This window comes from Phoca vitulina, unplaced genomic scaffold (assembly GCF_004348235.1).
Source record: "Phoca vitulina isolate PV1807 unplaced genomic scaffold, GSC_HSeal_1.0 scaffold50, whole genome shotgun sequence".
Lineage (NCBI taxonomy): Eukaryota > Metazoa > Chordata > Mammalia > Carnivora > Phocidae > Phoca > Phoca vitulina.
Window position 1 is genome coordinate 6,248,955 of NW_022589753.1, and position 17,607 is coordinate 6,266,561.

Consider the following 17,607-nt stretch of genomic DNA (forward strand, 5'->3'; position numbering starts at 1 on the left):
CGGAGCTTGATTCCGTATTGGTTGCTGTTTATATCTGGTTGCTGGGCGAGAGGGATCGGAGGGAGCAACTGTGAGGCCAAAGAGGCTCGTCAAAGCCAATCGCCCAGGCCAGGTGGGAGATGCCCGCTCGCTGAGATGAGGGTACGGGTTGGATTTAGGACAGCCCGAGGGAGGAGGTGGTGGAGGATCGCATGCGATCTTTAAGGCGAGTCTTGAAAGAAAGGGCAGGATTGTAATTACCAGAGAGAGGAGGACGGACGCAGTACGGACCAGGGAGAGTAATCGCTTCTCGGGCTTTCTGTCTCCAGCAGTGGCATAGAGAGCCAGTCCCAGCAGCTACCGCCCTCAGCAGAAGCAGATGGAACGAGCCCGTGGAGGAGTCACCCTCGGAAGCGTCAGTTCTGGGCTTCTTCATTCATCACCCTCTAGACCAGGAGGGTGCGCACAGCTCCTTGGGAACTCCGCAAGAGCCCCGCCTGCCTTTCGGCTTTACTTTCCATTTTTCTTTTCTTTACTTCCCTTGAAAGAGCAGAGCGGCAGGAATTCAGAGCGTTAGAGCAGGACAGCGACCCTGGATGCCGTCTTCTGGGTTCGCCTCATGTGAGAGCTTTATGTGCCTGAGACCAGGAAGGTTACTCGACCTGCCTAGGGTCACACAGCGGCAGGCAGCAGCGTGGGGATTCAAACTCGAGTCTGTCTGATTCCACAGCCTGCTTTGCCAGCTTGATGCACGGCTTCTCCAAATCCAGGTCAACCTCCTGCTCTGATCTGCTAAAGTCTAAAAGCATATACTTTTAGAAGAAGCTGCTTTAAAGACATCCATAGACAGGAGCAGCGAACTCACATGATTATAGGAGCTGGGCAGAAAGTATATGGAGGCAGGCCAGGTGGAAGACATTTGGGAGTGCTGGAGACTGTGGCACGCTCACACAGATTTTAAAATACAACTTCTTGGGCCAAGTGAAGTGCTCTGCTGCTGAGTCCAGCCCATGGCTGGGGTCTTCGAGGCCCCATGCCGCTCTCCTTTGCAAACCCAAAGTTAATGGGCAGGAGGCTGGAGCATCTCGACTCAGTGCAGGGCTCCTGAGCGAACAGGAGATCGATTGGCTTTGAAGTGCCCCCTCCCACCCTGTCCCGTTACGTTATGTTATGGCCAAGACTTCGTGCTAGCTGCTCACAACTTGAGACTCTCTCTACCCTTTCCTGCTTGCTTCTCTCCTCCCCCTCACGGCTGACACAAGCACTATCCCTCACCCCCTGTACTCTTGTATTCCTAAAATTAAAAGTTAGTAAGCAGGGGGATAGGAGAGACCCCGAGATGATTTTCCTTCTAAGTAGCCAGAATATCACCATTTCCTTGGGAACGTAAATCATACCACAAGGTCTCCAGCTCACGGCAGGAAATAGTAAATAAGTAAGTGCCCCCAAACAAGAAATAAGAGACTCTACATGTGGCAAGAACCTTGAGCGGCAAGTGATGAGTGGACCCCCGCTCTTACACCATCATAGAACCTCATCACTGACAAAATGGGCATCTGTCTTCTACTAAACTCCTTCTTTGAAAAATGTCCATGTTTAGCATTTTAGCTTCTTTCTCATAGATTCCATGACTTGTTTCCAAGAATTCTTAGTTTTAGGAGAAGGTGGCAGAATTGTTCATACTTCCCCTCTGAGGATCATGAGAGAATAGTAACACATAAACCACAATTCTTTTTGAAAGCATACACCGTAAATATTTCAAAGCCTTTGATGTACGGCAAGTATGAATCTCTGAAGTTCATAAAAGCTTCCCCTGGATGTAGGAGCTTTGACTTTGAGATCAGTGAAAGCTTCTCTTATAGATCTTTATGGGGCAGCTGAACCCAGACTCAGAACATCAGGAGTAGACACAGAGCGGAGAAAGCCCTTTGATCGTCATTAAGGACAACAGTCTCCCCTCGAATGCACTGGAAGAATTCACTGGAAGTATCTCATGCTGTGTAAATACACAGATAGGCTTGGAAAGATCAAAGCAGAGAGAATGGTGCTATCAGTTGGCTTGCTCATGTTTATTTTCCATCATTTTTAAAAACACATTATGTTAAAGAAAAGTTTCCAAGAGCGGAAGCAAAATCCCCACACCACCTCCATTTTCTCATCCATATTCTCCAAAAAGGGAAGAAAGACAGAGGAAGAAGGACAACCCTGAGGAAGAGACAAAGTAGCTACATGACACTCGTTTTGTGAGAGGTTTTGATGGGTAACAACATTCTGTGAGGTAAGATGACAGGGTAGACGTGTTTTTAAGGAGTCCTGGCAAAGATAGTCTGGAAAGAATTCTCAGTTTGCAAACCCCACATAACAATGCAGCTTTCTTCTTACACATGCTGTTGTCCCCTACTACTAACTTCCTGTAATTAATCAAAGAGAAAGAAATTCCCTTCGGTCTTTTGGCTGCATATTGAGTCAGGCATCACGTTACTTTTGCTGTTTGCTATTTAGCCAAATAGGATGAGGATAGCTCAGTCTTTCAACTTCTGTGCCAGGCACTGCAATAATTCGCCTGGATTCTCTCTCTTGGTATTCACAATCCCATGAAGCTGATACTGTGACTCATACTCTGTTTGAGAGGTGAGAAAACTAAGGCACAGAGAGGGTGATTAAGTAGCTTAAGGCTGCTCAGAGAGCAAGGCACAGAACCAAGAACGCAACACAGGCAGTTTCGACCCCGGAGTCTGCCCTTTCGGCCCACAAGTCACAGTGCTTGGCACAGACTCTGCTGCAAGACGGCATGTGCGTCTTGATAGACGAGCCAATGACAAAGTGTGCTTCCGAGAGGGACGGTAAACTGAGAAGTACATTTTAACTCAGGTGTGTACGTTGCCTGGTCATTTATCAGAATTGGATCCTGCCCTAAGAATTCAGGACACAGCTTACATGTAATTACTGGTAAATAATGATACATTTTTTATAACAGAATACCATACAGCCATTTAAAAGAACGAGGTAGAATTTATATGAGTTGAAATGGAACAATGTCCAAAATATAGTATTAATTTTTAAAAAATCAGGATGACAAACTGTGTGTATGGTATGTCCCCATTTATGCTGTTGTGAGCATAGCTTCTTTCTGAAAGATGACATAAGTTTTTGGTTGGGGCTTTTCCTCTGGCCAGGGGGACCAGAGCCCCGGAAACTATAGACATTTTGGGATTAAAGGAAAACACGCTTTCAGTCCATGCTCATTGGTACAGTTAGAATTTTGTAAACCATGAGTATGTGTTTTAGTTTTAAGAAAGGATTCTGTTCTATTGGAAGAAAATGGCTTTATGTTGGTAAACTTGAACGACTGGCGGTCATTAATCACTCCCGTCCATTCTACTCTGATCGGATAGAAGGAACCTTGCCTCCAAGTCAACTTCATCTCGGCTGAAAGCAGTTTTCCCCACACAAAGTCATACCACCAACAGCGAAAACTAGGACGACCTGTTTTAAGACACCAGAACTGGTGTTGCCTGTCTGTACCACGGGGAAGGGCAGCGAGAAAGACCTGCTGCCCCTTCCTCCCCCCCACCCACCCTGGGGCTGTATTCTGAGGTCTGCAGTTGAGATGGGACCACCACCTCTTCCTTTTCTCCCCACCCCACCACCCCATTTCCTGTGTTCCATGTGTCCCTCCTTCCTTCTTCCCTCCTCTTGAAGAATCTCCCTTGGAAACCATTGTTCAACAAAGAAGCTATTGCCTTAACTTCTGTTTTCCCTCACAGATTTCAATAGCTTTCCAGAGCAACACTGACATTGACAAGTACAATTATTCCGCAAGGTTTAGGGAACTAAGTGTCCCGGAAGATAGCAAAATGGTATATTTCCTAATCAGAACTCGCCCTGGGACTTGCAACTGTATTCGATTACTCGCCTTTCATGTGTCATGCTAATGTGGTGAGAGAGTTCGCTGGTGGTATCCTGGAGCTTGAGACGGCTCTGCTTCAAGAATCTGCATTTTTGTCTCGGAAATATTTAGGCTTTTTTTTTTTTTTTTTAATGAGGTGACAGCTGAGTAATTTCTTGGATCATCCTACAACATAAAGAAGGGTTGTTTCTCTTGGAGCTGGTTCTTAGAGACTTAGCAAAGTGGGTAAAGGAGAGACGCTGAAGGAAAGCTGCTGTTGTCTGCCAGAGAGGCCGTGGGTATCAGCAAGCTTCGGCTCCAGCAGCCTCTGAAAAAGTGGATGAGCTCTCCAATGAAAGGTTCCAGAATGTGGACAAAGTGACCCGAAGTCATTTAACTGGAAGTGAGACACCGAAATACCTTTTTCCCCCAATTACCTTTATGTTTAGAGTAACACTTAAGCTTAAAAAGAAAATTAACCGAGGGGCACCTGGGTGCCTCCAGTCGGTTAAGCGTCTGCCTTTGGTTCAGGTCATGATCCCAGGGTCCTGGGATGGAGTCCTGCATCCAGGGAGCTTGCTTCTCCCTCTGCCCCTCCCCCTGCTTGTGCTCTCTCTCTCTGATGAGTAAATAAATAAACTTACAAAAAAAAATTAACCAAGTAGAATATAGCTTTTTAAACCAAGTATAAATTCTCCCTTTTTGGTTTCAAAGCCAAAAATGGGCCATAGAGCAACTTTCAATTACTTCCACTGGTGTGATAGCTATCTGAGGAGCATCATCACCTGCTCCCCTAACTTAGGGGAAAAATTTGAAATAACAAGTAACGGACCCCTTAACATGGCTAATTTAGAGTCCCAAACAGTTTGAATAGTTGCAAGAAATGATGCCAGCAGAGAGAAACTCAGATACTCACATTCACCTTCATCTTGATCCTTTAAAGAAAGTATTTTTAAAGGTGATTATTCCATATCCTGGAAAACACTGACAGAAATCGCTTGGGAAGGGAAGTTCTTCGGTGGCAGTTTGTGTCAGAATGCCGAGAGGTGTGGGTCTCAAACATTTGTGTGTGAACAGTGTGCTTTTCCTGCAGCAGTTCTCGCCAGCAGATCTGGGCTGAACCCAACAGCCCTGGGCAAGGATGGGGCCGGCCACACCATGCATTCCCTCCATCTGCCCCCTGCTTCCCCCCTATCCCCATCCGTCTGGGTGCCAATAGCCATTGTGGTGGGAATAACCCTGGTGAACTTGGAAGTGAGAAGCTATGTGAGAGAAAAAGAACAACTTAAGTCAAAGAGTGATTCCTTGTCTTCCTAACACCTGTAAAAAGGGCCCTGGATGACGGTGTCATCTATGAAAAAGCACAAAATTGAAGTGATTTCTCCACCGTAATATCGACCTCTGATCCCTCCAGCTTTCAATTCTTCCTGATGGTTCAGATGAAAAAGCCCCTCATCACAGGACTTCCGTAGCTGCAGAAGGTCCTGCCCACTGATGAGACTTTGAGGAAGTGACTGGCCAGAAAAAAATTCCAAAACTGCCCAATGGAAGTAAAGTATTTTCTTCCCTGAGGCCTGAATTCTGTGGTTTTCCAATAGGTTTGGGTCTCGACCAGATCCACTTGTTTGAATCTACTTCCCCTATTCATGGGAACCTTGCTAGAATGTACTTTTAGTTCTTCATTGATTTGACCATTATATATTAAGCACCTACCGTATGTCTGATGACGTGGGCTGGGAGAGGGGCGGGTGGAGCGAGCAGCACCAGGTCCCCTTGATCTAGGATCTCAGGATTGAAATGATGCAACAAGAAACCAGGCCTTCTAGTAATTGATTTTTTAAGATACGGCCCAAGACGGGCCCTGTTATACCAAACTGTGTCCTTCAGTCCGTAGAGCCCTAGAGATCCAGCAGTTCTATTCCTTGCCGTCCCCCCTCCAGCACCTCCACGTTCACTCCTGGCCAGCCTCGTCCTTGGGTTATTGATTAAGATACCTCGTTTGGAAAAAAGAGAAGTTGGAAGCAACTTCTGGAAGCTTCCTTTCCTCTCTTCCTTCTTTCTTTCTCTCTTTTTTTGAAGGGAAGAGAAGAGGAAAGGCAGGGGGGATACAAGAAGGTGTTCTATGCGATCGTACCACCTCCGACGAGGAGGACACTTTATCTAAGACTGTGCTTCTTCAACTCCGTATGTCTATTAATGGCTTCCTGTCATAGCTATGTGCCCTCGGTACTTTTTTTTACTTAAAGTAAAATGTTAAATGAAGCCAATTAAAAACAACTCTCCCTAAGCAGCGTTACTTATAAAATTACGTTTGATGAGCTAGTTTTAATTTTTTCTAATGCACATGACAATACATAACTGACATTAGAAAAATGTTCTATTCATGCCCTGCATCTAAGATCGTCTTGGATGCCAGCAGTCAAGGTCCCTGCAGGGTGTGATTTTTTCCATCTGGTTGATCAGGAAGAATTCAAAGCTGGCCCAAGCCATTTAACAGGTCACAGAAAAATAAGGGAAGGTTCATGCCTGTTCACCAAATTCTCCATCCCCCAGGGTCACTAGGGGTGTTAGGAAAGCAAGGAGCCACCCTGTTATTTAAGCTCTTGGTCTCCCCCTCTGTGGGTGCGAATTTATTCCAGTCCCTGGGCTTATTCATTTTGTTGTTAATAACGGGCTACAGATAGACCCATTGCAAGTCTTACTTGGGAGACCACAAGGAAGGTTAGGGATGGGTGTGTGTCACTGGCCATGTTGATCTCACGATGCTTATTGATCGCCTCGCTTTGGGCAACATCATGTAGGAAAGAAGCAACTTGAAGTACTCGCTGTCTATAACCGACTCTAGTGCCCTTTCAACCTCGGGGCAAGTTTACACTCTGAACCCGAAGCCAACATCCCACAAAGCCCTTTTTTACTTTCTGTTAACCAAAGGGCAAACATCTCCAAGGGAGAAAGACCCTACTGCTTTCTCATCTCATTTCTTCTGTTTTCTTCTCCCCAGATGACAGACTACCAGTAACAGATGCGTAGCAAAAGCTGCTTTTGATTCTACGGAGAAGCAACACTTTAAAGAAAAAGAACAATAGTGTACATCCAGTAACTTCGAAGCTCACGGAGACATTCTCTCTGGAGTGGGGGGCCACACGGGGAGCCAAGACGTGCCCGTGGATAACGTTTCAGTGGTTTCCGTGTTTTCCTGAGAGGGGTTTGCAGAGACGGGAAAGCCTTGACGCAGGACCCTGAGATGCTGTCCCAGGCACAGGACACACTGCCTTCCTGACCTTACCTGTTCCCATGGTGTGGACACAGCATCCTCTTCCATTCCAATCCACAAGTGGCTTATGAGCAATACAGCGGGACACGGTTCCTAAAATATTTATTTCCCCTTTTTGCAAGTCATGTTGGAGTATCCAAATATCACTTCTCCCCGCCTCCCACCTCTGTCCTTTGAAGTTATTCCCCTCCAGGCACTTGTCATTTCCTCCCTTAGTCATCCTAGTTCCAAAATGACCATGTTGTTTCTAGAGCTGCTTCCCCATTCAGTGATCATGCAGGCCACTTTTCTTTGAATAGTCTGGTAACTCTGGGGGTCGTGAGGCTGTTTTGTGTAGCTTTTTTTTTTTTTTTTATAGTGAGCTCTGTAGCAAAATGAAACAGGAGTGACCATATAATGTGATGGACTTTTCATGAACTAAAACGACAGTTTATTATATTGAGGAAGGGGCCGAGACACTTTTGTCCTTGGTGGCATTTAGAACAGTGCGTGGCACAGGGCAGGCCCTCGATAGTTATTGAATGAATTAAAGGTATATTGTCTGGAAATAAGGTTGGTAGAAAACAAACATCGGTTTCACAAAAAAGGGGGGTGTATATTGGACATGCAGTTCAATAAAACCTATTTACACCTTTATTTACTATTCTTTCTGTTCACATCCGCTCATGGTTTCAAATGTCAAAAGTTTTTTTCAAAAGGCAGGGCAAGCGATTTTTTTTGTCCGTGTCCATTGAGAACAGCATGGCAGCCTCCAAAATGGAAAGAGAGGCCACCCGCCCTTGTCTCCTGACACATCCCCCTGCTTCTGCTCTTCTTGGCCAACAGTCCATTTGTTGCATAGTAGCCTGAGTGATGTCTTAGAAAGATAAATCAGACCATGTCATCTCCTGCTTTAAATAGGCCAGTGGCTTCCTTGCAGTTAGAATGCACCTCAAAGTTCTTACAGGACCCACAAGGTCCTATGTGAACAGGACCCTACTTCTCCCTCCAATCTCATTTCTGCCCACTCTCTCTCCTTGTCCCTCTGCCCCAACAACGCTGGCCTTTTTACTGATCCTCCACCCTGCAGGGACTTTGCCTTTGCTGTCTCCTCTGCCGGGAATATTTCTGCCATCATTCAGGTCTCCAGAAAGGTCCCTTTCTGTCCATCACCTCTATCAGATCATCTTGTTTTATTTTCTTTATGGTAGTTATCACCAGCTGAAACCATTGTGTCCAGGTACTCATCTACTGACATTCTGACCTCACTAGAACATCAGCTCTGTGTTGATCATCCGAACCCCAGGACCCAATAACTACATGCTGGGTAGATGGCTAAACGATGGACAGTGAATTGTGTTCTCAAGCTGGCTGTTGGACCTGGGCTGTTTTGCCTTGTGAGGCAAGTGAAGGTACGGAGCTGCTGCACAAGGTCACTGGGAGGCTGCAGGTCCTTGTGACCTTGACTTCAGCTGCAAAGGCTCAGATCTAAGGCAACACCTGACCATGGGAGCAGGAAGGGGGCCAGTTCTCGAGAGTTGAGGCTGAGTGGGTCAGGCTGGGGCCAGAGAGGGGTCAGGGAGCTTAGATTCCCAGGTGCCTGACAACTAGGAAGTCCTGTCTGTGACCTTGGAGCAGGGCAGGGCTATGTCGCAAGGGTTCCATCTGCACTCTCTGTGACCTCCCGCTGATTCACACACACTCAAAGCGTTTATTGGGCACCTACTACGGGCAGGCACCGCTGTAGGCAGTGGAGATGCAACACCGAATAAGAAAGCCCAGCTCTGTCCCTTGTGGTGCTCACGCTCCAGAGGGGAAGACAGATGATGAACAAAGGGAGAAACAATTGGGAAAGATGATTTCAGATGTTGATAAAGGAAGAGGAGGCGGAAGATGAGAATGACCAGGGAGGGTGTGGCTGGAGAGGTGACTTGGATGGGGCAGTCCAGAAAGGGGTCGAGCAAGCAAGTGAGCGAGTGTGGAAGATGCTTGTGGGGAGGCCCCAGGGATCCAGCCCCCAAATGGAACATCCCAAGGCAGGGGAAGGGGAGGCAGTGAGGTGGGGGGGGACCTGGTGGGACGGGGTCAGGCTGGCCTTGTGGCCATAGTAAGTTCTCTGCATACATTCCCTCTTGCCATTCCCCAACAAAGACTGAGTTAAAATGTCTTGCTTCCCACCCCAGAGGTCCTAAAGGCACAAGGAGTGCCTGCAATTGCTCCCCACCCACAAACAACGTCCCCAGTGCTCTTGCCCAGAAGCACTGAAGCAAGGTCCATCTGGGCAAGCGGCAGACGCAGTGCCATTGGGTCTGTCTAGACCAGCCCTGGGAATGTTGGCGATTTTAATTCTACGTCTTTACTGTGACCCTCCTGGAGGGGCTCGAGGACAACTCCACCCAGAATTGGAATGGAAGAGGGCTAAAGGATATTTGCTCTTTACTTGAGGCCGGATCCGAAATGTTAAGGACATCTAAGAACATTTAAATGTGTGTAAAACATAAATATTATTTTTGATCAGTTCTCTGGACATCTACCCTTTAGTAACAAGGAAAAGACACTTGTTTGAAAACTTTCAGAAAACTAAGTGAGCATACGGCCATGTTGACAGAAGAGAGAAAGTACCGGTTGTAGAGAAAACACTGTGAGAAAGTAGGTTTAAAATAGAATCAAGTTTCAGAAATTCTCAGAAAGTGAAGGAAAACAAATACCATGCTTCTTTGACTCTGTAATTCTCCTTCAATTCTAGCGAGACAAAGATGTCTGTGCCCAAAGATGCCAATTTCAATATCACCTCTCATGGTGTGCACTCGTGGGCACACACGTGCGGGCAAACGTGCACACTCAGGAGTGAATACAATTCATAACACATGGGACTCCATCACTAAAGTACACGCAGACTCTATTTTCATAAATAAGGCACTTTTGAAACTACCCAAAATCCCAAACAAAGGTTTACATATAATAAAATCACTTATTCACCCTGTCTTCTAGACCTAACTTTCCAGCATTTCTCGAACGGAGTTGAACATGGAGTCAGCCAGCTACCGTCCAGTAAGCCAACAAATGACGTGTTAGACAGACCACTTTGCCACACATGACGAGCTTCTACCTCTTGCAAGTGTACTGCTCCCAGCGTTTCCTATCACTAATATCATCATATTTATCTTCCAGTTTCTCTTGGTTTTATACAAGATTTAGGGAAAACCTAATGAAAGTCAGCTATACAAAGGCTGCTGGGCACAGAGGTAAAGACTCTACTTATACGGAACCGTTGGGTGACAATCAGCAGCACCAGGGGACGGCGTGATGCGCAGTCACTGGTCACCACCCACTGTCCGCAGGCCACCTTCAGGGTATGAGAGGTGTTCCGGGGTGCCCCCGATGGACATGAGGGTGCTTCAAAGCCAAATGCACCAAAACTGAGAACCACTTACATGGTATGACCCCTGACTGCATTGTGTCACCATCTAATAAAAAGCAATTAATTAACAATAATCAAGGAGATGAACTGTGCTAAAATAAATGGAACTCTAATATGTATTGTTAATTGTAAAAGGTGAGAAGCTCAACCGTTGTTCAGTTAGTGCTCCTGTTTGTAGAAAGCCTTTTATTTATTTTTATTTTATTTTATTTTTTTAGATTTTATTTATTTATTTGACAGAGAGAGACACAGCGAGAGAGGGAACACAAGCAGGGGGAGTGGGAGAGGGAGAAGCAGGCTTCCCGCGGAGCAGGGAGCCCGATGCGGGGCTTGATCCCAAGACCCTGAGATCATGACCCGAGCCCAAGGCAGAGGCTTAATGACTGAGCCACCCAGGCGTCCCTTGTAGAAAGCCTTTTAAAAAGTATATTATATCATATGTGCATTGACAGTTTGTAGGGGACCCAACAAACCCTGAGCTGAGGTTGCCTCTGGGCTAGGAGTTGAAGATGTGAGTTCTTGCCCTCGTACTGCTGTGATGTAGACTGAGTATTAGAAGGATGTTATTAATTCAACGTTAAATTTCCTTGCCTGTGATCATATTGGAGTTGTGCAGAAGAATGTCCTTGCTTTTAGGAGACACATGTTGAGGTGAAGTGTCATTTAGGGGTGAAATGTCATTATGCCTACAATTTGTTTTCAAATGGTTTAACAACAGTAACAACAAAGTGTGGGCACACGTGTTTCTAAATATACACAAGTAGATGCAGACAAATGTGACAAAGTGCCAGAAATCAGTGAATCTAGGTAAAGGATATGCAGGGATTTACTGAATTACTTTTTCCCCCCCAGTTTTCCAATGGTTTAAATTTTTTTCAAAGAAAATAGTTGGGTATAAAATTCTAGGGTAGCTTAGATATTTACACGCAATCCATATAAGAGAGGCTGTCATAGGTTACTCGGTTACATAAATTCCACTGGTGACATCCATTGTTATTATTTTAATAGTAAGTAACATATATGTAATTCAAATAAACAAGCTTTCCCTTTAGTAACTGTTTCATTTTTTTCCTGTTCTACTTCACATTTTAAAAAGGCAGAGCGAGAAAATCCTTGAGCTTCATTTTCCTTGTGTCCCAGCTGTTTTTCCTTTAAAGCAGCCATTACAACTTTCTAAATAGTGACTCTTTTTTTGATTCATGCCACAGACTTGAGCCCCACTCACATGTACCAGTATAAAAGTTCCCGGGAAATGGTGTGCGGAATGCCCCCTGTGGACTCAGCCCACGGGAGGCTGAAGCCAGATCTAGACTCTGCTCTTGGGAAGGAACACAGAATCAACCAGGTCACCTGGGAGTGACACTAAGTGTCTGCAGGGTCCAGAGAGAAGAGAGGTCAAGGTGGGCTGAGGCCGAGCCTCACATCTTGCTCGAGAAGTTTGTTAGAAAGCGAGTGGACCCATAGGGATGGATGGGTTGTGTCGTGAACCCCAGAAACTGGCTTCTGCTAGGAAGTCATTTGCATCCATCTCTGAATCAAACTGGCAGTAGCTTTAGAACACATTATCTTTTCCACACTAAACTTACGTTAAACTTCTCCATCTCAAACTCACATGTTACTAGTATTTACGACTCCACTAGAAACTTGGAACGAAAATCGGTCACTGTCCTTAACCATAACGGGTTGTTTTGCCCCCGCCCATCCAAACAGCCCCCGTCACTCACCTTGGGCGCACCATCCATGATGCCTGCCCCCTTCATCTTGGTGTGGAACAGCTCCCGTGAGCTCTCCGGCTGGTATCTCCGGCTTCAGAGGAGGATTATGCAATGTCACCGCATGCCTCTGGCCGGTTCTCAGAAACTGAATTCTATGGAGTTATCTGACAACACAGGAAATTGTCAAAACGATTCTCCCAGCACGCAAACTTTCTGGAAAGCACAATAAGAGGAAAATGAAGGCGCTGATGGAGAGGGGACAGAAATCCAGGCCACACTCACTCCTCGATGCTTGGCATCTCACTTGGTCTATAAGTAGAGATTGTCACACATTTGCTACGTGAAACCACAAAAGAAGAAAAAAAACAAAAACGCTCTTCCGCTTTATAGGGTGAAGTTCCTACTTTGAAAGCTCAGGGTATGAACGCTCTGCATTCTCGTCCCCATAAACACTGTGAACAACTTGCACCAAGCTCATTCTTCTAATTAGAGGCCGCTAGGCCAAATTGGTGATCGTGGTCAGTGTCTCTTCCTTCCTGCTTCCTAAACTTGCCCCTCAAGCAGCCAGGAGAAAACAAGTCAAGGGGAATGCCCTAAAGGACCTAGTCCCGACCCATCTCTCCTCCGATACACACTGCTCCTCGCTCTGACCCCATGCTCACCTCCTGGTCTTGGCTCACAAAACTTCATGATGAGCATTTTCCGAGCGCTGACTCTGTACCAGGGCTGCTGAGCACTTTCCAGTACAGTTAAATTATCTCTTAAATCTCACCCACCCATCGTCTGAACTTGAAACCACAGCACTGGCTCATTGCAGTTCAGCATCACTTGCTAAGTCTTTTTACTTTCCCTAAATTCGGACTAAACATTCAGAGAGAACGTACAGGGAAGAAGACTCCTAGTTAGGCACATTCCCGGTTTTATTTCATTTAAATGAACTGGTACCCATTCTTCCGAGCCTGGCTCAGGTTGCATTTCCAACAGGTGGTCTCTCCCTGTTGCTACCTTCCTGCCATTACAGCGCTCACTGTCTGGTCTGCAAGTCTGAGCGACGGATAGGACCAGGAAGGACTTACTGGTGGGAGTAGCTCTCTGATTTCTGGCTGAGACAATTCATATTTTAAATTGTTATCATCGTTGGAAGTTAACTTCCGGGGCCAAGTAATTGACGTGTCGCAGATGGGAGTACATAACCGGGAGGGAACAATGACCCCACAGAATGAGAACACAAGCTGACTTAGCAACAAGTTCCAAGTGGAGATCCACAGAGAGGACGATAGAGATGGGAGAATGGGGAGTAATTCAGGGAAGGCTTCATGAGGAAGGCAAGATATGAGAAGCAGGGGCCGATCGGTATAGAGGCAGAGCTTGTTTCTAGCTGCAACACCATGAATATGCAAAAAAAGAGATGGAATTAGCAAGTTCCATTTAAGGTAACCAAGCAGATTCAGATGGAAGAGCAATGAGTCCTAAGGGCTGAGGTTATGAATGACAGCCTGGACTAGCAGAAGGATTTTATCCTATTAGTTTTTACAGATAGGACAAATCATTAAAGCGGTACTCCTGCAAGGCATAGAGATAGAAATACTTGTAAGGCAAAGCCCTCTACACAATGGCAGGTGATTTCCATGTCGTTGAATGTGAATCTGGACATTGTTCGGGGGTGTGCCTCTTCGCTCCTGCTTTCTTCTGGCCCTAACCTGCACCTCTGTGTTGGTGGGCGTGGGTCGTCCCGCATCTCAGATGAGGAAGATGCAGGCACGACTGAGCTAAGCCTGAGGTTCACATTTCCAGGGTGGGATCGATTAACCTCAATTTGATGCTTCCATGTATATTTAGATGTCATTATGTCATGATTTTGTTTTAAAAAGTCCTTATCTCTCAGACATACATACTGAAATATTTACAGATAAAGATCTGAGATTTGCTTCAAAATAATTCAAGGGAGGGGAAAAAGGCTAGAGGTATATGTAAAAGATGACCTATGAGTAGCCAGCTGGGGAGTCTGAGTGATGGCTACATGGAAATTCATTATAGTACTGTTGACATTGAATTAAAAAAAACAACAGCTTTATTAAGATAGAATTCACATACCACAAAATTCATCCTTTTGAAGAGCACAGATTCAGTGTTTCTTTGTTTGGGTTTTTTTTTTTTTTTTTAGTATATGCAGAGTTGTGCAACCATCAGCACTATCTAATTTGAGAATATTTCATCACCCTAGGAAGAAACCCATACCCATTAGCGGTCACTCCTCATCACCCTGTTGTCCTCCAGCCCCTGGCAACCATTGTTTTTTAATTGTATAATGGACCTTTGCATATATTTGAAAATAAGTAAAAAGGATGGACAAACTTGCTCAAGGTCACACAGTGATGGGACTGAGGCAGAATCCAGACCCAAGCCTCTCAGTAAAAAGCTAGACTTCATGCCAGGTCCAGTCTGGACAGTTCCCACCATCTTGGCAAACTCCTAATAGTGATTCTTCCCACTACTGAAGGGCCGACCCTGGAGTTCCAGATACAGGTTAGAATGCTGTAATTTGCATGTTTTCTTATTTATTCACTTATTTAGGAGAAACAACCTAAATTTAAAAAACAGAACGAAGACACAAAAGTCATAGATTTGGTCCCAAAAGGAAACAGACTCACTCTTAACACGGATACCTATTGTCGCATTTTGTGAATGTGGGGCTTGGCTTCTCAGCCTGCTATTTGGCCCTGTCATTTTTCTGAATGAAAGCCCTTAGACATTTTGCTGCAATCCATTTGTATTTACTTTTTTAGGCAAATGTGCCCTTCTGTGCACAAATATTGCAAGAATTTGCTATTCTAGGAAATTGGGTGGCTTTCGTAATATCCTGCTGACTGAAGGTTGAAACAGCTAGAGTTCAAGGGAACCAACTCCGAGACTCTAATAAGGTAATTTCCCCCCTTCTCTTGACAAACGCTCCTGAGAACAGTATTTTGGATGAATTTTCTCTTCAAAGCCTGGAGTATCTGACCACTTCACTTCTATAGCTCCTAATAAATGCACAGGAAGGTAGACTGCTTTTGTAGATGGGACTGTTTTTTGGGATGCTTTATACTGTTTTCATGCAGACTTTGAGCTCTCAAGCTCCTTGAGGGGTGGTCTTCGAAGGCTGGTCACTCAATGCCTGAGTTTTTAAAGTGAAGCTGGACACCAGGTGAAGAACATCCAGAGCATTAAAGGCTTAGCAGGAAATGTCAGACTGCATGGTTTTAAAATCATCTAGTCATCTGGCAGCTGTTAACCTTAAGAAGATAACTCAAATACAGCTCTTTGGGTGAAAGCAGAATTTCATAAATTGTCGACAAATTCACCTAAATTCCCTAATGCATGGATAAAACAGGGAGGACTAGGATTCTAATTGTCAGTGATGACTCTGTTTGATAGCCTGAATTTTGATGCCAAGGTGGAGAGGGAAAAGGAAGCAAGACTTGAGAAACAGGATGCAAAAGAAATGCTGTGGGCATCAAGTGGGCCAAGAGCTGGAGGAGAGGGGCTGAGTGTTAAGAGTAGCTCGAGAAAACCCCAGGGTAGAACATGGGGGCACAGACAAGGGGTCGCTGTCAGGTGAGCGACCAGGCTGTGAAGAGTAAATTGGCCAAATGCTGAGTGGGAAAGAGGCTTCACAGATTAAAACGCCCACAAAGGGAGTCGGAAGGTAAAGGAGAAAAGCTCCAGAAAAAGGCCAGAAACCTAAGGAATGAAAGTGATAGAAATGTCAACTATTGGGGCGCCTGGGTGGCTCTGTTGGTTAAGCGTCTGCTTTCAGCTCAGGTCATGATCTCAGGGTCCTGGGATGGAGCCCCATGTCCAGCTCTCTGCACAGTGGGGAGTCTGCTTCTCCCTCCCTCTCTCTGTCGAATAAATAAATATAAAAAATCTTTTTAAAAATGTCGACTATTTTCTAAAAGGTTTTTGTTGTTGTTCAAATCCCCTTTGTCACTTTTTAAGTCTCTTGGTTCTCAGTCCTGTTTCAGCTTTTCATATTCGATGCACTCACATATCGTGCATCTGATTAATTCCAAGTCTTTAAGTCTGACTCTGTCTAGTTTCTACTGCTTCTCATCATAGGGGGGGTTTCCTTACATACTTGATTATGAACCCATGGTTCTCAGAGCTGGATCTGGGAGAACTGGGGCCTGGGGTAAAAATGTGTTCTTCCTTCATCTGTGCTGGCTTCTGTCAGGCGCTCTTGGACTTGCTTTAGATTCTCAGCTCGCTTTTCTCCAAGCCACAGAGCTAGTGCGAGTGGTTTGTTCCCACCTTATGTGGACAAATAGCTTGTAGATGGGATTGTCAGAGAAGACCCTCCCCACAAACCTGAGGCAGCACCCAGTCAGGCGGCTATCCTCTCTCCGGGAGGCGGGGTTTTTGTCAAGTTCACCCTTTTAGGGAATGGGGCAGTTTCTGGGTTCTGGGCTTTCTTCCTAGGTCTGGACCAAAGCTCCCACCATGTGAGGTCAGAGCTCAGAAATCATTAGGCTCCAGGGGATTGACAAATGTCCTCGGTGCAGCTGGCTGCCCCCTAGCTCCTGAGTGTCTGGATTTGTGATTTCTGGTTGTTTTGCCTCTCAAAAATTCCCTGAGAATTTCTTGCTAGCTCAGCTATTCAGAGATTAAAAATAAAAACAAATTCTACACAGGTGTGTACTGAAAGGGCTCTCAGAGTACCTGGTCCACCGTATTTTCAGAAACAGAAGTCTCCCCCTCTCCCAAACCTGTTTCTAGCATGCAGTGTTTAAAAGAAAAAAAAGTGCCTTACTGACTGAGTGCATGTTGGGGATGATTTTGATTAAGCTCTTTAATCACAGATAAAGAAGCTGTGGCCCTGCAGAGAAGTGGCTTGCTTTACTACTAAACAAGTCAGTAACAGAGCTGAGACGCCTCCCCCATCCCACAACATCGCCCTTCCTAAGGGAAACCAAAGTCTAAGGTAAAAGGTTGGTTTCTCTGACTCATCAAAAGAAATGGAATTATACTTTAGTTTTAGGATAAGGTACATAGCTAAAGGAGATTTGGCTATAAAAATCTGACTTCTAGAACGAAACACTAAAGAAACAGTATGAAAAGTACCAAAGTTACAACTGCTGCTTGACAGCACACGTTCAAATATGGAAACATTCAAAGCAAGGTCCCCAAAAAAAGAACTAGCTTTAAATTATCATTATATACAAAAAGTTTATTTTAGAAATCACATATCTTTAAAAAATAACATAGAAGTTATAAGTTTTTATCCTGGCTTATTATTCACTGTTTGAAAGCCAGGGTCTTCCGTGGTACAGTTAATGACATGCTGATGTCAAGCCCATGTAATAATCCT

The 17,607-nt window shown here is 45.2% G+C and overlaps 1 protein-coding gene across 1 annotated transcript in view; it reads right to left on the bottom strand.

The window, feature by feature from the left end:
• CASS4 (Cas scaffold protein family member 4) overlaps nt 1-12,536 on the bottom strand; it is a 32,672-nt gene extending 20,136 nt beyond the window's left edge. The window contains exon 1 of the mRNA XM_032387725.1: nt 12,267-12,536. Coding sequence (XP_032243616.1) covers nt 12,267-12,302 — 36 coding nt within the window. The 5' untranslated portion in view covers nt 12,303-12,536. The remainder of the gene's footprint in view (nt 1-12,266) is intronic.
• Nucleotides 12,537-17,607: the final 5,071 nt, after the last annotated feature.